This window comes from Morchella importuna (assembly GCF_003444635.1).
Source record: "Morchella importuna strain M04M26 chromosome Unknown Morimp01GS001, whole genome shotgun sequence".
NCBI classification, from domain to species: domain Eukaryota; kingdom Fungi; phylum Ascomycota; class Pezizomycetes; order Pezizales; family Morchellaceae; genus Morchella; species Morchella importuna.
In genome coordinates, this window is record NW_025763398.1 from 622002 (window position 1) to 643434 (window position 21433).

General features: G+C 44.6%; 6 protein-coding genes across 6 annotated transcripts; 3 read left to right on the top strand and 3 right to left on the bottom strand.

Moving 5' to 3' along the window:
• Window positions 1–1104: 1104 nt before the first annotated feature.
• On the top strand, window positions 1105–3671 carry LAJ45_00134 (uncharacterized protein; the record flags this gene model as incomplete). Its single annotated transcript, XM_046109736.1, has 7 exons — window positions 1105–1418; window positions 1641–2169; window positions 2220–2334; window positions 2390–2412; window positions 2476–2814; window positions 2878–2968; window positions 3031–3671. 7 exons carry the CDS (start codon window positions 1105–1107, stop codon window positions 3669–3671), a joined length of 2052 nt encoding a protein of 683 aa, XP_045976429.1.
• A 1144-nt stretch (window positions 3672–4815) lies between these two features.
• Window positions 4816–5227, top strand: LAJ45_00135 (uncharacterized protein; the record flags this gene model as incomplete). Its single annotated transcript, XM_046109737.1, has 3 exons — window positions 4816–4830; window positions 4896–4926; window positions 4986–5227. The coding sequence occupies 3 exons, from the start codon at window positions 4816–4818 to the stop codon at window positions 5225–5227; spliced, it is 288 nt and encodes a 95-aa protein (XP_045976430.1).
• A 362-nt stretch (window positions 5228–5589) lies between these two features.
• LAJ45_00136 (uncharacterized protein) lies at window positions 5590–6834 on the bottom strand (the record flags this gene model as incomplete). Its single annotated transcript, XM_046109738.1, has 4 exons — window positions 5590–6185; window positions 6247–6343; window positions 6401–6511; window positions 6580–6834. The coding sequence occupies 4 exons, from the start codon at window positions 6832–6834 to the stop codon at window positions 5590–5592; spliced, it is 1059 nt and encodes a 352-aa protein (XP_045976431.1).
• A 2829-nt stretch (window positions 6835–9663) lies between these two features.
• On the top strand, window positions 9664–12744 carry LAJ45_00137 (uncharacterized protein; the record flags this gene model as incomplete). The annotated part of the gene is made up of 5 exons (XM_046109739.1): window positions 9664–10845; window positions 10919–11564; window positions 11624–11726; window positions 11782–12046; window positions 12109–12744. 5 exons carry the CDS (start codon window positions 9664–9666, stop codon window positions 12742–12744), a joined length of 2832 nt encoding a protein of 943 aa, XP_045976432.1.
• A 615-nt stretch (window positions 12745–13359) lies between these two features.
• On the bottom strand, window positions 13360–14976 carry LAJ45_00138 (uncharacterized protein; the record flags this gene model as incomplete). The annotated part of the gene is made up of 4 exons (XM_046109740.1): window positions 13360–13382; window positions 13458–14442; window positions 14497–14826; window positions 14890–14976. The coding sequence occupies 4 exons, from the start codon at window positions 14974–14976 to the stop codon at window positions 13360–13362; spliced, it is 1425 nt and encodes a 474-aa protein (XP_045976433.1).
• A 3235-nt stretch (window positions 14977–18211) lies between these two features.
• On the bottom strand, window positions 18212–18689 carry LAJ45_00139 (uncharacterized protein; the record flags this gene model as incomplete). The annotated part of the gene is made up of 4 exons (XM_046109741.1): window positions 18212–18302; window positions 18371–18470; window positions 18528–18592; window positions 18652–18689. 4 exons carry the CDS (start codon window positions 18687–18689, stop codon window positions 18212–18214), a joined length of 294 nt encoding a protein of 97 aa, XP_045976434.1.
• Between the last annotated feature and the right edge of the window lie 2744 nt (window positions 18690–21433).

Here is a 21433-nt window from a genome sequence, read left to right on the forward strand (position 1 = left end):
TTCCGTGATTGATAGGAGTTTTAGGTCCGAAGTTACTTATCGTTCTCATTTGTGTTTGTACTCTACAATCCTTTTTTTTTTTTTTTTGTGTGTGTTTGTTTTCTTTTTTGCTTTATCGCGCGAAAGTACCAGTAATGATTCTGGATTATAGATAAGAGGATTATCGGATATTGGCGCGGGATGGTGATGGCGGGCGCAGGTGGTGTTTAATTAATGGCGAATGAATATCTTACCCCGTCATTGTTAGAGTTAGGGTTCGAGTGATAGTACATGATGGTACCTTTGGAGTCTTTTTGTGGTTCAAAACAAAACATCAACCCATCAACCAACCAACCCACCAAGCAAGGCAACGTCAAGAATCAGTTTTAGAGAACAAATCATAAAACATCGTTGTCTCCCCTTTTGCCCCACTTTCAGGATGAGTTACGACCACTTCTTTAATGGCCAACACGGAAGGCAGAACCCCGGGAACAATGACCCTCACCCTTACCTAACTCACAGAAACCTTGCAAGTGATCAAATTCAGGATTTCTCCCTCACTAGCAATCATTCTGGGGCTTGGTCTAACGCATATCAAGATCCTGTTTACGGTGGCCCACAGCCAACGGGGGATGGTCCGCAGTTCAATCCCCGAGACTATACAACTCAAAACAGCTTCTTAGATGGCATAAATGGAGCACATTCTACAGGTCATGAGCAATTTCATGTTCCAGCGCGAATTCCAGTGCCTGAATTCATCCAGAATAGTTTTCGAGCACACAAATCCCAGACACCACAAGGCCTACGAACTAGTGAATCTCTGTACAGGGGTCAAACTCATGCAGAGAACCAAAGACCTGATGTATCTTCGGGTAATCTTAGAGCTAGTCTCCCATTACACCCTGGTCAACTGATAGATAGTAGAGGGGTAGCTATGACAGAAATAGATGCTCAGCTAAGACACAAGGAATTTCTCATGTATCAGGACATACCTCCCCCAAATTTCAGTCAGTTTAAGATTGATGGAAGCTCTATACCCAATTCAGGGACCCAAAACCACATTTTACACAACAGAACTGGGGCGGGTGCCAATGAAGCACGCCCAAGGCGGGTTGTAGGGCGGCAATGGGAACCAGAAAATCAACAATTGTTTCCCCAGCAACACCTGCAATATCAGCAAGAATATCAAGTCCGACAACACCAGCAAAGTCAGCAACATCTGCGAGACCACCAGAGCCAGCAAGACCGACAATACCTGCAACACCTGCAACACCTGCAACACCTGCAACACCTGCAACACCTGCAACACCTGCAACACCTGCAACACCTGCAACACCTGCAACACTTGCAGCATCAAAATCAAGAAAAGCAGCATCAAGAAAAGCAGCGTCGAGAAAAACAACGTCAAGAAAGGCATCGGGAAATACAGGAGGAGAAGCGTCAACAAGACCAAGGGCGAGAAATGAAACAAAGTGTCCATGCAAAACCCTTCCATCCACAATCGAAAAGACAGGAGGATTTTCATTTTGACGTGCCAGTCAACAATACTAATTCCTCTTTGATGCCTATCAACCTCTGCCTAGAGCCACATCCACCTCGTTGGAGCTCTGAAGACGTGACTACTGGGTCCCCTTCTGTTGAATCGCCTGTCACTTTCAAAGGGGGCTGAACGAAGAAATCTCAGATGATGAAGTTTTGGACGAAGAAGATTTAGAGGACGAAGAGGAGGGAATATCCCGCCGTAGTATGACGCCTGCTTTATCCTTCGCCCTTCTCGGTCTCATCTCCCGGGCACCGTCCCATCCAGCCTATGTTGCACACTGTTCATATTTCCTTGAGGGACGCTGTAAGTCTGCATCGAGGCATAACAGATGTTGCCGTGACAAACTGCATTTCAAGCGCATAATTCATGCTCAGACAGACGTTAGACTTGGTGATTGTTCGTTCTTGGATTCTTGCGATATGTCTGACAGATGTCCCTACATACATTATCAGCCGTTGTTTCCAGAGAGTGTTATAAAACGTATTCAAGAGCTGAATAAGGAAGAGTTAATGACTCTTGGAAACCCGCTTATGGATGAACTCCAGGGGAAAGCGGGTGAAATGGAGAACCTGGGCAGTATCAAGAATGAAGACGAAGGGGCCTGGGGTATTGGAGAAAAAGATATTGTGGATAATGCAAAATCAACGGTATTTCAACTCATAAGAGGTTTTATGATCATCACTAACATTTTATGAAGAAAAAGGGCATCAGTTTCCCGCCGAGCGCAAGTGCTCCTCCCCAATGGATTAGGTGCGATATCACTAAATTCGACTTGGGGATCCTGGGAAAATTCAGGGCTATCATGGCAGATCGTACGTTTTTTGTCATTTAAGTGGGGGTATCGATGCTAACATATTCGGCTCTTAGCACCGTGGGACATTCGAATGACTGTAATTATTATATCTATGTCACTTAATCCAAATTGGTCAATGCTAACTGTGATGTTCTCATAGCTCCCGTATGGTACCGTTCCCGATCAAGCTATCATCGATCTTCCATTGGGAAGCCTCCAGGACGAGGGCCTTTTTTTTCTGTGGTGTACTGCAAGGACTATTGACGCCGGCCATGCCTGTCTACGTGCGTGGGGGTATCGGTTCTGTGATGAAATTGCCTGGGTCAAAGTTGACCATCTCAACCGTCTGATTTCTGTTGGTAGGACAGGACACTGGCTTAACCATACGATGGAGCATTGTCTGGTCGGAATCAAAGGGAACCCAACATGGGTCAATAAAGGTATCGATATGGATGTTATTGTTGCACAACCTAGGGCAACCAGTCACAAACCAGATGAGGTAGGAATTCCGAGTGAGAAGCCGTGATACGATCGGGTTAGTAAGCTTACAAAATTTGTGAAGATTTATGATGTTATTGGTCGTCTTGTGGGTCTAGAAGCTAGAAAACTTGAACTTTTCGGAAGAGAGCACAATATACGCAAAGGGTGGTTGAGTATGTTACTCCCACTTATGTTTAAGACTATTAAAGGGGATTTACTAAAATTTCCACCACAGCTCTCGGGAATCAGCTTCCACATAGTCATATTCACGAAAAGGCACTTAAAGGGGCATACATGAATTATCTATCTAGAGCTGGGTATCCCTATACCTACAATGCTGCCTGGAATCCTTGGGCGAATGGCTTCGACCGATATGGATATGGTGTAATGAATGACTGGCGCGAAGAACGAAAGATAGGTGTCCTCAAAAGTAGAGCACAAGTTTCGAACATGAGAGGAAGAGGTGGTAGAGGAAACAACAATACATCACTATCCCAGCCGAGGCCCGGGTTTAGAAAAGATTTCCAAGGTCTTGAGCGTGGGCAGCAGGGTGAAACTGGTAATATCAACAGTCATAACCAGCAATCACAACAACTCAACAGACAGAAATATTATCAGAAACAACCGCAGCAAAAATATCAGCGGGGCGGCAGTTACCGGGGTGGGTATCAGCAGAAGAACCAGCAAGGCCGCGAGCACTATCAACCAAATACTCGGATGAACAGCCAGAAAACACCCCTCCAGGGAAGCCAAAAGGGAAAAAATGGAGAGATCGAGGAGAATAGCGGCAATCAATCCGGTTACTTTGAAACTAACGACAAAGATAAGGATTACGAAGAGGTGGGGGAGCAGTTCACTGGCCTGGATTTTATCTGAGCATCTGAGTGGAAACTGAAACATGAGTGAAATGCATCATATCTATCCCCATCCCATCAGATTAGCAACGAAACCCAAAGGCTTTACAATTAGGTTAACATCTTAAACGCTGTTTTTAGACCCCACTATATAGTTTATGCTTCATAAATGAGTTTGTGGTGGTTGTAAGAGTTAAACAATACTTTGTATGCAGTTATGAAGCGAATTATGGGTTCAATTTCGACTTTATTTTATTCTCCCTAAATTAAACGTAGCATGAATAGATGTACTACTTACATGTTAAGATAAATACAAGTACCTATCCTCCCATCATAAATACTTTGTCGTTTTCTGGAAATTTGGATTCTATTAGCATTCAATATACATGAACCTGCCTACTCACATGCACAAACATAAACCCTAAAAAGTGATGAATTTCAAAGTCCTCAATAAAGCGCTTCCACATAATATAGATGTCCCATACCCGAGTGAATACCCGCGGTTCTCAATTTCACCCGTTGCATCACAGGCGATCACTCACCCCGAGAGATACCGAGCTAGGGTGTAGGTCAGGACGACTCGACCAGTTTAAACCGAGGGAAGTCTGGGCTAGAGCTGGCGGCACAGATTATCTATCAATTCACGATAACCTCTAATATTCTTTCGCCCAAGCTTTTGCCTCGGGTGTGATAATTGCCTCTGAGTGCCTTCTAAGCTTTGATCTACTGGATTATGGGTACTCTTAAATACCCGTATATGCGGTCGATATGCTGTATGTACCTACATGTAGTACGTTTAGTACATGTATCTAAATACATGTAGTATCGTAAGATGTACGGTCGGTTGCTATGATAAATATATATATACGAGAAGACAAATACAAGCGGGACTGAAATAACAATATTGACACATGCTTATGCTCAAATGTGTTCTGGCATCAATCACGACCAACCCCACCGCCCAATTCCAGTTTCCGTGCATCCCGATCAATGCCGCATAGTACAGTCATGTCATGCGGCTGAGTGCCATGACGTCTCCAGCCAAGGCGATTTTAACCCTGGCACACGATAAGCGATAAAGACCCCAATTAAACGACACACGTCAAACATACAAGCTTCCAGACAAAAAGCCACTAAAGTAACAACCGAAACGAAACAAAACGAAAATGGCTATCAAACGAGTACGTTCTTCTCGCCTATCTTAGTGGTAATAATGGGTTTTGACCTAACAGCACATCATAAATAGATTCACTTCCTCGTTCACGGCAGCGTGCAAGGTGTGCTCTATACGGTTCTCGTAGCTGGACTCAGTTAGCCTTCTAACCCCGACTTGTAGGTGTCTTTTACCGCAAATTCGCAGTAGACGCAGCGAGAAAATACTCACTCACCGGGTTCGTGCGGAATATCCCAAACGGCAAAGTTGAGGGCGAGGCCCAGGGGGAGGAGAATTTAATCAGGCAGTTTGTGAAGGACCTGGATAAAGGTCCGGAGCTGGCAAATGTGATTAGGGTTGATCAGAACGAGAAGGAGGTGGTAGATGGGGAGACAGAGTTTAGAAAGGTTAAGAACCCGAGGTGATTTTCTTGTCCTGTTCTGGTTGCTGGTGTGACTCATACGGCTGAATTGAATCGGCCTCTATCAATGACGGTAGAGGACAATGTGATATAGCTACATGTAGTGCTGTAAAAAGAGAGGAGAGGGCATTGATATCTAACTAGAGAAAACGAAAAAATAAAACAAAAATCCCATGGCCTGCAAAAAGGATCAAGCAGCGCCATGTATCCCCCAAAACAAAGAGAAAAAAAAGAAGAAAAATAACGCCAATTACTAATATCGTACAAGGAGAAGAGATTATAACCTTGGAACCCAAAAACACAGCTTCCATCCCATACTTTTAAATGAAAAACAATGAAACGACGCACAAGAAGCAGGGAAGAAGACTAATCTGATGGCTTCACGGTAATCTCGGTTCTTTCCCACCCAATAGGCTTCGTGAATTCCAACCCCTTGGTCGGATGTGGCTTATTTCGATTGCCATAGGTCAAGGCATATGGATTAGGGTCCTCTGTCTGCTGAAGATTCGCCAGTGTGTGGTTGACCTCCCTATGCTTTGCCTCATCGGCCCTGATGACCATCAAGATATCCTTCATAACCGCATCTGGCTTGAGGTTGAAGTACTTGATTGCAATGTCCGGCGCACGCAGATTTGACCACTCTGGGATTCTCCCGTTATCAAGGTCGGCAATGGCACGAGTGTAGGTGATGACAGCTTCTTCCTCAATGTACCCGACGAAGCGGTGGCAGGTGCGTGGGGAGATGAGGTAGGCAAGGAAGAAGGTGTTGAAAAAAACACCCTGGCCGCCGAGGATCATCATGCGCATGAACCAGCCAGGCTGGCGGAAATGGAGGAAGGTAAGAAGGTGGAGACGCTCATTGTAGGCTTCTTCGAGGAGCGTCTCAATCCAAGCTTGGTCTCGTTGAAGGCGGCGGATGGAGTGAAGGTGACGGATCATGCCAGCGACCATACCGGGGACACCTGGAGGTGCTTGTTAGTGTCTATCTAGAGTTTGGTAGGCATGCTCTTTGGGGTGATGAACCTGCAATGGATTCGAGGAAGATGAAACGGGCAAGCCATTTATCGGGAGTCATGTGGAAAGCATCAGTGGTATTGGGATTTTTGTTTCCCAACGCAATCTGTAGACAAGTTTTAGTAACTAATCTGTAACTTGGTTTTTTCAGGATAAACCATACCTGCTTGTCGTGTTTGTACCCGGTTACGAGGTCAAATGCTCGTCTGAAAAAGCGTACGGCGGAGAGAGCGACCCAATCAGACCAATCTTTGGCCTTACGATGCGCAATTACCTGATACCAAAACTTAGCTAGGCCCTAGAACATTGTATTAACAGGTAATAATGTAGGCAAATACTAACAATATCCTTCATTTCCTGTTCGCTATACACAGGATGTGGCCATGATCGTTCCCGAAACTCCTTCAAATTCTTTACTTCAGTTTCCGCAACTTTATTTCTTTGTGAGGAATTGAAGAAAGGTTTCGAGGACAAGCTGAAAGCCCTATGCTGCTGTAGTAGGACGCAATTGGTTCCGCGAACCAGAAGGCCACTAGTGGCAAACTGGCCCAGGGTCTTCGAGAGAGTTCCTGTTGTGATAACTCTTGTTGAGAGCATTTTTGGTATTTGGTTGAGTTTGCTTTGGTGTTTGTCTTTTTCTTTGATGAGAAACTTTTGACTAGAAGTAGTGGTACACCCCCGTACGCAATAGGGACTTATATACCAAAAGTAAGAAAAATCGGGTTCTACATACACTAGACGAAACGGACAGTAAATAACTCCCTTAGAGTAAGAAAAGCATCCACAGCGGGAAGGGATTTCCTAAAGGAAACCATAGGAAAATTTCGGAGCCTAACGGAGAGGCTGACTGAAGACGAGACCCAGAAAAAGTACACATACCTCTACTCTACTGACTGCTTCGAGTCATCATCGGGGCTCGTACTCGAGGTTCCAACGTCAACGCGCATGCCCAGTTTTGATTATTAATCTTCGTGTCTCCAATAAAATGCAAATGCTTGTGCTCTATCCCCCCCTGTCCTCGAGTCCTATGATATTCCCGTTCTAAAAAGCCACAGCAACGCCACAGACTTACTGGCTATAATATCTCTCAAGTGTCAAGACACACAGGGGTAAACCCAAATTAAAGCACCTGGTTGTTGTTGTTCCCATGGCCATTGTTGTCTCCGTAAGCCGGGACGCATCGGACCCTAAATATTATTAGTGTCGGGTGCTCCCGGCGCTCGGAGCGGAAAATTTTGCGCAGCAACACCCGGACATCGGACACACACTCAGCTAACCTTAAAAAAGACACTCGGCGACCAAGGAGGATCTCTAACTGGGGTTCTGGAAGATAGTAGGCTGGCTGGCCGCTGCACACCGAAAGTTGAGTTTGAGGCTCATAGCATGTACAGCGGGGGTGCTTCAATTTTCCATAACCCAGCTTTTGAGCTCAGATACAGGCGTCAAGCTTGACTGTACTTGCCACTATTGTTCGCCTGTCAATTTCTGTCAATCTGGACACAAAGCCAGCTCTTAGGTGAGTTGAATCTACTGTATATGGTTTTTTTGCGAAGTTCTTTTCTGGATGGAGTGGTCCCCAGAGCTTGTTTGACCTATCCCCCTTTTGGGATTAGCGTCTACCGGCGGAAAAACTCTGCATAGGCCCAACAAGGTGGAAAATCCCCGAGAGTAGTGAAGCTTTTTTTGGAATAGCGGCTTCTAGGAAATTTCCTCAAAGAGATTTTTGAGCGCTTGATATTTTTCGGCCTAATTAAGGCGTACAATACCGGTCTCTACATTGGTATTGTAGTTGTGCTCTAGTAGTTACATGATGTATGTATGCAACTCTGGACACTGTCCTCTGCGCCCGCGGATCTAGTGAACACGCTTCGGTACTCTGTTTTTGTGACCTCAGGTCTCTCAAACTGTCACGTACCCCCAAGATAGCGATTTTGTGAATATGATGTAGGGTAGATTTCCACCTAACCTTCAAGTAAGGTTCCGGACTTCCTTAACCTAAGCGACGCATCCTCGGCATAAGTCAAAAGCTTCTCATTAAAGTTAATATCCAAAGTTTTATGGCCGGACTGGCGTTGGAAATAATCTAGATAGAAGATATCCCGTGGATACTTTCGAAGATTTGTAGACCCCCCCCAGGAGTGTCTACAGATTTACTCACCTGACAGTCTGCTTACGACTCCGATACTTCAAATGACCAAAACAATACCACAATATCTTTTGAAAATCCCCCCCCCAAAAAAAAAAAAAAAATTGGCAGTTAACTATTAGTCATTGAAGATATATATTTATTCCCGGCTTATGAACAAGAAAGCGAAAGCGTTATGTGCTCTGGGTCCGGCTTTGCAGAATTTGGCCTTCAGAATATCCACTGGATGTCTTCCAGTATCGGTCAAGAAATAAAGCGTCTAATCCGAACATTTAAATTACCAGGCCAGATTTAACATCGGACAATCCACTCTGTTGAACGCTCTATACATGCAGTCATATTACCACGGCGGCTTGTCGCCAGTCTTCGGAGAGATATACAGAGAATCTTCGTTCGCAAAATTCATCTGGGATTTTTGTATATGTAGGAAAGACGTAGATGCATTCCCTTGTAACTCTGACACTCTGTTTGCACGAACATATATATATAGCTGATCATCGTGATGTGGTCGATTTATTCTGCCTTGAAGGTTTCTGAGTAAATACGTAACCAGATAATTAATTTGAAAGGCATCTATTTATGTACATCAGTGACACTTTTAATAGCCAGTTCAATTATTTTTATCAATATCATATATGGTATATAGTGACATGACATCAATGATGTGTAAGGTGGTTGCATGGCGCTACGCCTATATACATGTAGCTTGAATGCATCATAACGAGTCACTCGTAACGAGTGTCAATGATCCTGGTCTAATTTTTAGCTAACCGTTTCGGGGAGTGATGAATTTTCACCCCGTGAGTAATGAACTGCCAATTAATTCCTCAATACTGGGGAAAGATAAAAATTCCAGGAAGTTCTGTTCCTTTGAATTTATGTCCCTGTATGTATCTCCCCCCATTTCCTCTCCTCTCGGTTGACAGATATATATACTGAAATATATCGTCATCCTATGTCTAGCCGATTTTATCTAAAAAACTTTTCTTAACCATCGATATATGAATACGTCACAAATGAGACAGATTTGTTCTCGCTTTTCCCCCTATGACTGCTTTCTAGGGTTATTATCTTTAAAGGTTCATATTAAGAGCGTAATGCTTCTTTTGGAGAGCACGCACAATGAAAAATTAGCCTCTATATATAGATAGAACCTAAAAACATATAAAAGTCCTCATCCCCCTTACATCCAGCTCTGATTTATATCTTTGACTTTTCATTGAAACTCCGAATTTTCTTTTCCTTCTTCACTGCTAGCATAACTAGTCACGTCCCTCCAAATGGGGACAATTTATAAAATATCTTTGGTATGTGCGGCTGCGGCCGGCATACTATTCAGCCCTACCGAAGCTGTGAGCTTGACTAGAAGTACCGTTGTTAAAGACCGTTCCGGCAGCCTGCAGGACCGACCCGCCGCCTTCAAGGCAAATGACAACTCTAACTCGGATATTGTCAACGGAAACTATCCCTTTGCAATTCCTGTTCAGTTAGAAGACGAGAGCGATGAATATTTCGACCCTTTCATGGAGCCTTTCAACGATGGTCGCTTCGAATCTCCTAACAGGTTTATGCCTGCTGGATCTAGTATTAGATTTGAGAATCCTATCAATATTGATGTCTATAACGGTCCTGCTGGGGAGAGCTCCGTTGAGTATGGTTCTTCTGAGGAATCTCATATTGAGGAGTCTCATATTGAGGAATCCCGTATTGAGGAGTCTTATATCGAGGAATCTCTTACCGAGGACTCCCATATCGAGGAGTCTCATATTGAACCCTGTGTCGAGCCACCTTGCAACGGTGAATCATTGGGTGAGGACGTATCCGCCGGGGTTGAAATAATCGAAGCCGCCGACGAAGCCGAGATTGAAGAAGAGGAAATCACACCCTTCGGGGAGGGCCTGGGTAATATTGAGATCAATGTCGAAGACGAAACCGAAGGCTTTGAGGCCGAGCCTACCGAGGAACTCTCCAATGTCGATGAGCTATTCGATTCCGTGGAATTTTCCCCCGATATTGAGGAATTCTCCGACGTCGAAGAAATCACCCCCGATATTACCGAGGAATTCTTCACGCCACACGATAATGTTACCATCGAGGCCGCTCCTGAGCGACCTGAACCTAAAACTCCCGAGCTTGTCCGAAAGATCTGCAGGTCTCGTGAGTTCCAGCCCACGGCTGCAAATTACTGGACTTCTGAAACCGACAAGTGGCTTAGGGAGTTCACCGTGGCAAGTGCGAAAGAAGCTTCCTTCAAAGATTTTGGACTTTTCAACTTTATTGCCCAGAAATACCTTGGCTGTGAAGGCTTCTACCGCGGTTATCAAGGCGAATTTCCCCGTCTTATTTGTGACATCAGGTGTGAAGATGTTGTTGCTAAGGTTCACGATGTTCATGAGGCCAGGAGGGTCTTTTTTGTGCTTTCCAGTGCCGCCGCTCTTGGCGAGAAAGCAACAATCATTCATGTATGTTTGCTAGTATCCTTACATCACCCGATACGTATCCAAAGTTGCAGTCAGAAGGCTAATACCATGAAAGAAATCGATTCAAGATGTGCCAAGGCACGTTACCGAATTGGTAAAGAGTATGCCCGTGAAAGGATGGCACGATAGCTCTTCCGAAGAAGTCAGAAATATGTTTTTCGAAACGATCGAAACCGCATTGATTATCATCTCTCCCGTCCTCCACAAGGAAAGGACCATTCTCGAAGGACGCAATGCTCTCCAAGTTGCCAAGCATTATTATGATCAAGCCTGTCAAGTCTCTCATCATGCTTCCAAGGGCGATGATGTCTTCAGGTTTGACAAGATTTTCAATAGTGAATATGAGCCTTCTTTGACCGACTTGGACTTTGCATCTAAGGGACATTCGGAAATTGGTGCTCTAATACCGGGGGGAATGCCCGCATACTCTCCACTGGGTAGAGCTGTGTCGAGGTGGGGAAGTGTTCTGGAAGACGCTAGGTCATTCGTTGTCGTTTTGGAGAGCGGTGAGGTGCATACGGCAATGGGTGAAAGCTCCGAGGTATTCAAGAGAATATTTGGTGCGGGCAAGCACATCCAGACAGGCGGGAAGTCTGAAGCCGCAATTGAGAAACTTCTGGCTGCTGCAGCCTACGAAGCAAAGGAAAAGCTCACACAATCATTTTTAGATGTTCTTCGCGGAGCTTCCAATACTGATAATAGTAAGTTATGGATCTGGCTCCTTTACTGGCTAGCGGAAACATTAATGCTGTGTTTATAGTTTTGGGGGCTACTGATATCTCCATAATTCTTCGTCCGGGCCATCACCTTCCCTCACTCAACAAGAAATCAATCACTGAATTCCAACAGTCCTCGATTGAAAGGTAAGTAGAATTCCAGCATCATTCACTGGGACACGCTTACTAAGATCTCGTCCAGGAAAATCGCCCGTGAAGCTTTCATGAAACTCTTCAACAACTCTCTTCGTTCAGACCCTGTGTACATCTCGTGTACAAGGGATATTCAGTCGAAATCATGCAGCAGCGATAGGAGCGGCCCACAGGACCTCAAGTTCTGTGCTCCTGGGGGATATGTATGCTACATGTATCAGTGGAAGGACCGTCCTACCCGTAATTATTCGCGCAATATCAGGCCAAAGGGCCATGAACACTGGGACGAGAAACCTTGGAACATTGACGTTCAGGTGAACTTCCCGAAATTCCCACTAAGAGACCTTGTTATTGATATTTTCTAACGTTCTAATAGCACATCATCCAAAGTTCCTTCAATAATCATATGAAAAAACCTTGCCAAGAACCAACTATCGCGACTCTCGGCGAATCCAAACATACCAGTCACTTCAAGATTCCCGTCTGTGTCTCTGACTACAACTGGAACACGCCAATTAATGCAGGTTTTACATGCAACACTGATATAAACTGCCACGCGAAGAATCTACCATGTCACTGCGGTGCTTGGGGTAAAGACACCATGTCTGTCTGGAAAGACATTGGCCTCACGGAGTCCGTTCACTATCACTATCATTCTGCTACTGTCTGCCCTCGTCAAATCCGTAGAAGGATCCACGACGACCTCGAGCGTTACGTCGCATTTTGCAAACTGGACATCAGACGCGGATCTTCCAAGAGCAGAGTCGACGGACACAGAAGGTTCCAAGGGGGAGATAGATATTGCGATGTAATCGTTAACTATATCGAGTCAATGCCCAAGGATCCCGTGACTCATGAGACGCCTCGTTGTAGGGATTTGGATAAGATTGACCCCTCCGTTAAGTTTGCTTTCCTTTGTCATATTCGGAAGGGTGGAAGGGGATGTCAAATGTATAAGAAGACATTTGACGGTCTTTGGAATTCTTGGCAAGAATCTAACCCTACTATTTAGATTATTTTTTCTCTTTATATAGACTAGACTGCTTTTTCGTTGTATATAGACTAGGAAGCTCTTTTGAGCAATAGTAATATAAAGTGTTGTATTTTGTGACTATCCCAGTATCACCACCCCCACGAATGGTTATCAATTAATCAATCACCACCTCCACTAGTTCGAGTGATAACCTGTGAGAAAACACCAGGAAACAAGTGGATGTTAATGTAACCTTGCGTACCTATTTAACACCTTGTGTACAGGTTGTAACAGACCCATCTTGTCTCCCAAAATATAAAACCTTAAAATGCACGATATTGTAATAAGCCCAAGTACTTGCATGTATCAAATTGAAAAAGGCTCCACAGTAAGCATTCACCTACACTTTCGTACGAAAAAGAGAACCAACACCAAACTTTTTTCTCCTTTACACTCAATTGGCACAGTAAGACTACATGTAAACACCAAAAAGGACAAGGAGACCAAACAAATGACTAACTAAACATAGAGGGAAAAGAGATTTTAGGTTACAGGTAATAGACACACAATGAATTTTGGAAGTGAAACGCACGCCCCAAGGTGAGATTTAAATATACAGTTTCGAACGTGAAGAATTATCGAGGAAAGTTATATTTATTTAATCTCGATGAGTTTGACTAGAAAAAATCACAAAGATTAGATATATTTTGAGGAGCAAAAGTATTCAGGGTTACTGGGGTGGATGAACATACCATCGAAAATCAAAGTGCTGTTAGCTGGAATTCCGGGGAGGGATTTCTTTCCGTAGGCACTGCCGGGAGGGATCCTCAATCTTCTCTCACCACCAACCTGCATTCCCTCAAGACCGATATCCCATCCCTGAATGACCTCACCCTTACCAAGTTGGAAGGTGAAAGGCTTTCCCTTGGTGTTGCTATCAAAGATCTTTCCGTTATCAAGCTTTCCGATGTAGCGCATGGAGAGCCTGTTGCCTTTCTTAGCGGCAGCTCCAGTCCCGACCTTGCTGTCCATGATAGAAATTCCCTGAACAATCTTCGGCTGCTTGGACTCAGGCTTCTTCTTCTCGGTAGTGGACTTCTCGGCAACAGGCTTCTCGGCAGATTTCTTCTCAGACTTCTTCTCTGTAGCGGCAGGAGAAGGGGTTGGGCCCTGCTCAAGCTCCTTGGCGAACTGAACTTTCTTACCCTTATCAGCAGTAGCATCGACAGCTTTTCCGTCGTTGGCCTTGAGCTTCTTGAGCTGTTTCTTGGAAAGCTTCTTTTCGGGAGCGGCAGTAGCAACGGCAGCTTCTTTTACTTCTTTAGCCTTGGCGATCAAGTCGGCGATGGTGGGCTCCTCGCCCTCGGACTCATCGGCGGAGCGCTTCAAAGACTTCTTTTCAGCCTTCTTTTTCTCGTCCTTCTTCTCGCCCTTCTTCTCAGCCTTTTTCGCGGCGTTCTTAGCCTCGGCCTCGTCATCAGTGGCAATTTCTTGGATGCGGGGATCCTCGAGGTCATCGAGATCGTCAGAGTCGGACTCGTCTCCGTATAGCTCAAGCTCATCCTCATCGGGAGAGAGGTCGTAGTCGTCACCTTCATCTGAATCCTCGTCGTATTTATCGGCGTCGCCAGAACCAACAACGTAGTTTCCAGTCAGGGATATATCAAAGTTTCCAACGACCTTAAAGAAGCATTCCTCGTCTTCGCCAATGACAATGTCGAGAGGTTGTTGGTAGTTCTGGTAAATTGTCAATATTTCTTCCTAAAGACGTTTTTTTTTTATTAAACATACCCTCTCAGTGTCCAAAGTGCAAATTGTGAACTCCTCAATCTCATATTCATCGTCGTCAGAGAGATCAAGGTCATCCTCGTCTTCATCTTCCTCGGCAGCCTTCTTGGCAGGAGCAGCGCTTTTCTTCGATCCCTTATTGCCCTTAACTGACGGAGCCTCCTCCTCGGACTCCTCCTCGGACTCAGAGTCGGTCTCTTCATCATCTTCGTCATCCTCATCAAAATCGGGGTTCTGGAGAGGACGGCGCATAATCTTCAGGGTGGAGCGCAAGGGCTGTTTTGGGTCTTTTGGCTTGGCTGTTGGATCAATAGCAGCCATAGTGACGCGGAACTGCAGATGCGAAGAAAAGAAATCAGCCATCCGCCCGATAGGAATCATTTAGAAGAAACTTACAGTAGCAGGAATATTGGCGATAGCAGGGGAGATGCTACCATCGGCCTTGACCTGGAGGCCCCAAATAGCGACAGGAAGAAGAGACATGTCTATTATTCGTTGAAAGCAATTGAAAAAAATTAAGGCTGATCGTGATGCGTAAAAACCGATCAAAAGAGAGAAGTAATGGGAAGAAACCGAGAAAGGACGCTGAAGTGATGAAGTGACGAAGGAAAGAAGGGAAAGCAACGAGAGGAAGAAAATTAATTTTTTTCTCGCTGTTAAAAGTTTAAACTAACCCATTACAGCTGAAGAGCGTCAGATCTTGGCAATATGTATTCTTGGCGGAGCCTGCAGTGGTTGGGTTAGGGTTGTAAAGGTGGGGTTCTCGCGTCTTCAGTTGACAGGGAAACGCGTTCGGTGAACATCGCGTTTGGCTTGACGGCTTTAATATAATGATTATACATGTCCCTTCGGTCTGATCGACGGTCAGTGCTAATTTGAACCCCCCCCGAATTCCTAATCCGCCACAAGAAGTTCGATGTTACAACTGTCAAGCATGTCACACTTAATTGATAGGACCCCAGCAAAGATAGAAGGCAGAGGAACAATGATCGAAGGTATTAATTCCCGTATTCTCTTTACCCAAAGTAGACGCTAGCGCTAGACCGTCACGTACCGTCACCGTCACCGTCACCGTCACCATTACCGTTACCGTGCCACTGCCACTGCCACTGTCACTGCTCTTTTATCTAAACGAAATCCGGATCTAGAAGAATCGTACGGTTGTATGTTTTGGGTCCTCCATGTACTCGACCTACTCCACGTACACTACATGGATTCGTACCTACGTACCATAAGAATTCAACGGAAACTTTTCGAGTGGGGTTCATAAGGCTGAAAATACATTCATTGGCAATCGTGCATTGCTGGCACCACAATATTATGTGCATTGACTACCAATGACTACATAATCTGCGAAAAGACTTGGTGAATGGCCTACAAGGGCTACGGTCATATTGAGGACATTCTTATACAGCAGCCTATAAACATCTATGTACCTACCTACACATCATTACTTAGACAACTTATGGCTACCAAATAGAAGCTTCTGGGCTCGGGACCCGCGCCATACTTCTAAGTACCTCAGTACTGGATCAAGTCCAAGGATGCCAATGACAAAAGAGATCAGTGCCAGATACTATGTTTTGCGGGTATGGAATCAATGCCCCAGTGCTTCCCCTCAAAGCATAAAGTCAGCCTTGCATAGAGCTCAGTCGTTTCTACCCACTCAATCGCCGATGTAAGATAAGAAATTTTTCTGATCCAATTTTTAAAATGTTGAAGTCAAATTCGATATGCCCTCTGATCATGAGTCCTGTGGCCAGAGAGGGGTAAACGTCCATGTAGATCCTGGGACAGCGGTCTTTTACGGAAATGGTGCCCGCATCATGGTGCGGGCGTATATTGTTTATGGTTTTGAGACAGAATAATACTTAACATTTTAAAGCAAAGTGCACGGGCTAAGACACTAGTTACAAACTTATCATTCATTTTGTTCGCAACTGGGCAATTCCGAGAAATACAAAACTTTACTTGAAGGCCTTATGATGAAAAATCAAATAAATCTTGCAGTTATTCCAGAGTGGGGCAGAACCCTGTAATGGAGGGGTACAATCTGCCATAGCTTCTTCATGCATCTTCTCTGGATTTCCATTGATATTCCCTTCAATTCATATTACAAGCTACAATATTCAAGACACCCTACAATATCCATTTGTTCTCATATCACTAAAACCCCAGAGCCAGACTATGGGCGAACCACCCTTACAATTTATCACTGGGCCCATCTAAATATGGCGTGTTCGACGAGTGACTACTCATGAAGCGCACGTATTTACACTTTTTACCCCTGGATCTAGGCGGCCCGAAAACACCGACAAACTCTGGTGTCTGTCACACGATCGGTTCGTCGATCCAGCCACCCGTGGGCCTCACCCTGAAAAGAGAGCTAACTGCAGCTGCCGATTGGATGATCAACTGCACTTACGGGTAAGGCCAGGCGGACCGCAGCTTCTTTTCCCTTCCTTGCATAACCTAAGCGTGTAAGACACAGTTGGGGTTCTTTGATAACGTACTCCTTGTCCATGGCCTTTTACATATGCAGATAATGCATAAGTTTTATTCAGGCAGCAGAATCAGGCTCTTTTCTTGATCTGGATATCCATCAATGGCCAACTGGCTGAACTATGCGTGTTCAGTACGACACAAACCTGGATTTTCTGTACCTTGCGCTGGCTCTGTATAACGAGTGGTGAGGGCAATCAAGATCTTCCCTACACATGTGGGGTATAGAGAATGAGGGTTATAGGGCGTGCATAAACGCATATGTACACACATGTACTTTACATATCTCATGTATGACGTTATAATTAACTGGTGGGTCAATGGACTAGTGCCCCTGGGGATCATGTGAGATCACTCGTGACGACTTATCTATACGCCGCCGTAATTGCTATACCAGTGCTTGGAAATCGTGTTTGAATTTACAGTTATCAGTCGTGGCATGATCTCTAGCCAGTTCTTCACCACAGTGCACACATATGACGAACCCTTAGAATTTTGACAATGACCCTTGCTCATAGATTCATACAGAATATCACTCATACATGGAGCAACTGGAATTTGTCAAATACACTCAACCAGATCTTCGGGCAATACATCGGCTCTAGTCGTCTCAATAAATCGATCTCATCTTCTCCATCGCCACCGACCCCACCCCCAGTTACGGGTGGTGGCTAAAATGTTTTTTCGGGAGAGCATCTTGAATACTGCTTCCCGATCTCAAGGGATAAAGCGGGTGATGGGGCCCAGCCGGCGCCACTGGAGGTTGAGATGTTAGTGTATAGTGGAGGGGAATGGATTCGAGGGAGGAATGACGGCCTGTCTTCCTCGATCAGAGGCCAGTTCTGAAATGGGTACGTGGTCTAGCTAGAAGAAGCTTAAATTGTGAGGTCTAAAGATATTAGGATAGCTGAAGATTCTGAATATTTAGGCAGGTTAATGAGGGATGCTTTGGGGGTTTCGTACTATGAAAAGTAATCATCATGATTGCAAGTCTCGGAGACTGCCTAGCTGGCCGGGTCCCAAGAAAACACAAAACTTTGCACTACAGATAGTAACTAACATAGAGGTTCTTGAGAAATTGGGATTCGGGAAAAATGAATTTATTGAAAATGAACTCTATTGATTTCAAGCTGAAATAAAAGGAAAACAAATCTCCAATCCGGCAAGATCCCCGACGCCAATACGAGAACAGAACTCAAAATACCCAGACCAAAGCTCACGTCTCATCAGGCGACTCCTCGAGAGAATCCATCTCTTTGAACACGGCGATCATAATAACACCAGCTCCCTTGCGAAGAATCACCTTACTATAGTATTGTCAGAATTCCGGATGACATGGAACTATTACTACTGGTTGGGTATTATAACGTGATACCTATCCTTATACGCAACAACACCAACGCCCTTGGGATCGAGAGCCGAACGGGATGCTACTGAGATATAGGTAGCATCCTCTTCTGTAGCTTTACCTCTTGCTGTGGAGAGTTGGAGTTAGTTTCTATAGGTCTTCGGAAAATCAATACAAGACAAACCTCCAAGGCAATGCCCGTTTGACATGTCTATCATCATAGCCCCAGTAACATTCGAGGCTTCCATGCTACACCATATATAAAGTCAGCCTCTGTATAGAAAGATGAGATTTCGATGACAACTTACACGCAGTCGAGCCATTTGTCTACCGCTTCAGGTTCCATAATTGAATGTATGAGTGAGTGTAGCTTTCTAATTCTTAAGCTGGCAGTTTTCGGTATTGTTTTTAGTTGTTGATTTTGGTGATCTTTTTGTAAGGATATTTCTGACTCTTTATAGATACAATATAGAGTCTAGAAGTCTCGAATTCATGTGTCGAATATTAATAAAACGATCAGCCCTGCATGAGGTTTGATTACTGAGGAAAACTAGTCCGGAGCTGCACATAGACGGAAAAATCCGAATGTTTCATGCAGAAGCCGCAGGCCGGCCAAATAATGGAAATATTGACTTACGTACACAAGTACTAAGAGGGGAGCACTTCCACTCTCTTGGTGGGTGAACAGGGCTAACACTTAATTAGGTTCTTCAAAATATAGTGCTGAAGGCGCGGCGCAGCAAGGCAGTAGTTGGTATCAGCGAAGTTTTCAGTGATCAGTACTGAGTGGGGGAGAATCGATGAGGATCGAAGAACGACGTGGAAATTCGGAGTCCAAAATTCAAGGAAATTTCTTCCAAGCATTGACGTCGGATAGATATCGTGGGGGGTGGGAAGGCTAAGGCGAATAAGAGGTCATGGGAATATATTTGGATTTATATACTATCCATATCCAGGTATGCGTAGCTACTGCCTGAGCCTCTAACAAACATGTAACTCGTGATCACGACCACGGTAGTTCGTACGTAGTCACGATACCCGTGGCCAATGGAGAGGATAAAGCGTTCAATTGAAACAAGAAGAACTAATTTTAAAAAGACTAACATGTATAAACTGCAACTGCCCCAATGGCCCTGACAAGCTTAGGGTGAGAGTGCAGACACTGCAAAGCCAGGCAACGATATGATGTATCCCCCCATGGCTCCAGATGCATTTGCAGCTAACAGTCGAACAACACCGTTGACCTTACTATTGGACTAACTTCTCGGAGAAAAGGGTTCCAATACGATCGCTAGCTCTATTGGTCCCCAGGAAAAGATCCCAGAAGCGAGACCTCGGCTAATCGGCCCTAGGGTATGCGAAAGATGTCTATATGTATTGCATACATACCTTGGTGTCCCTAGCTATAGTTGCATATCCCCCAGTACTGGTCATAGTTGTGGAGTCCAGGACTCACATTACGCATGGATATGGAGTATTTTAGGCCACGCATTTGACAGTAGAGTACTACATATAGTATACGTAAGTACATGTGTACGATATGAAATGAATAATACATAAGTACCTTGATGTCTACTTGTCCATACTCAAGTACTGCTTACTATGTAGTTACTAGATACAAGTAGCTAACATAGTACTTCAAACCCTAATATCTTGAATATTGATGATTAGAGCTAGAGCATGGCGCTGACACTGCAAGAATTCTCAGTCACGAGACCTATGTAGATATAATATAAATATCATAAAGGCCGAGTCCCAATTTCCAGTAGCAATACTCCTGAATGACCAGCTGCAGAAGATGTAAGGAGGGGAGACCAGAGAGCTCGAAGATTATAAAAGTGCTTTTCTTCACGCCTCTGTCATAATATGCTGTGTCATCGCCTGGCTTATAATTGGTTTAATTTGGATGTTTCGTCATTGACTTTCACTGGCACAAGTTAGCATATGGGGCGTACATAAGCAATTAACCTGCAAGACATCACCATTCAATCCCTCGGTGTTTTAAATGGTAGGTCCTACCCACAGGAGAGAGTAAGTTTCTTCCTTTCTTTTTGGCTGTGGGCTGTGGGGTACATTAGGTGGGGTTGGACAGGTAGCCGACGGTCTCACGGGGACTCCGGAAAGCGCGCTGGTATTTCCGAAAACTGGGTTGTCACACATTGCATTGAGTCTATTTGCCAGTTCAGTCGTAGGAAGAAACCTTTCAAGAGCCATTTTGATGCATGAAGAATTGATGTGCACCAATCGGAAAGCCCTATTTGAGATCGATCGAAGGTACATACATACACTCCCACCGTTAAAGAGTTGGAAGCAAACATTATTGCACGTGGAAGACTAAGGAATTTGTGCTAGAGTACAGACAACTGCCGCTCGTCCAGTTGTTCCCGAGAGTATGCACTCTAATTCGAGTCGCCCATTTGGTCACGAAACTCCGCAAAAGCGCCTGGTTCATGATCAAACAAGCCTTACAGCATCACAGTTTAGGTTTCGCTGTAGCTTAGCTTATATATCGCAGTAACGCTGTCACGCTGTCACAACTTACTCTTTTCCGCCCGGATATTTCACATGCATCTAAAGTATCGCATACTCCGCATAGGGGACTTTAAACTCTACAAAGAGAAGTATAATTACAAAGTAAGGAATATAGCTTACATTTATTGTATAGGTACAGTATCACGCTACTTGAAACAATGGGAACTCTTTCACCATACTGTACCATGCATTGTACCAACCACATACACTCATCCTATCGGCTAAATTTTTGAGAATTCGAACTCTAGCAGGAATAATCAGTACGAGACCGCATCGCCTACTGAAACCGGTAGAAAGAAATTGTTCTTTTCATCCTAGATATTATAACCTGTAGGTACTAGACCCGGGCCTCACTCATAGAGTAAGTCAACTCAACTGTAGGTAGTCTGCTCATACATACTATACTAGCTACCGGGGAACCGGGAAAGCCTCAACGTGACTACAAAATTCCCAAGCCTACCCACTGGGTAAATTCGTGGTATTTATGTGATTTGGCGGTTACATCATTCTAGTCCCTTTAAAGCTAGGTGCTGATCTTCTACATTAGTATCAGAAAAG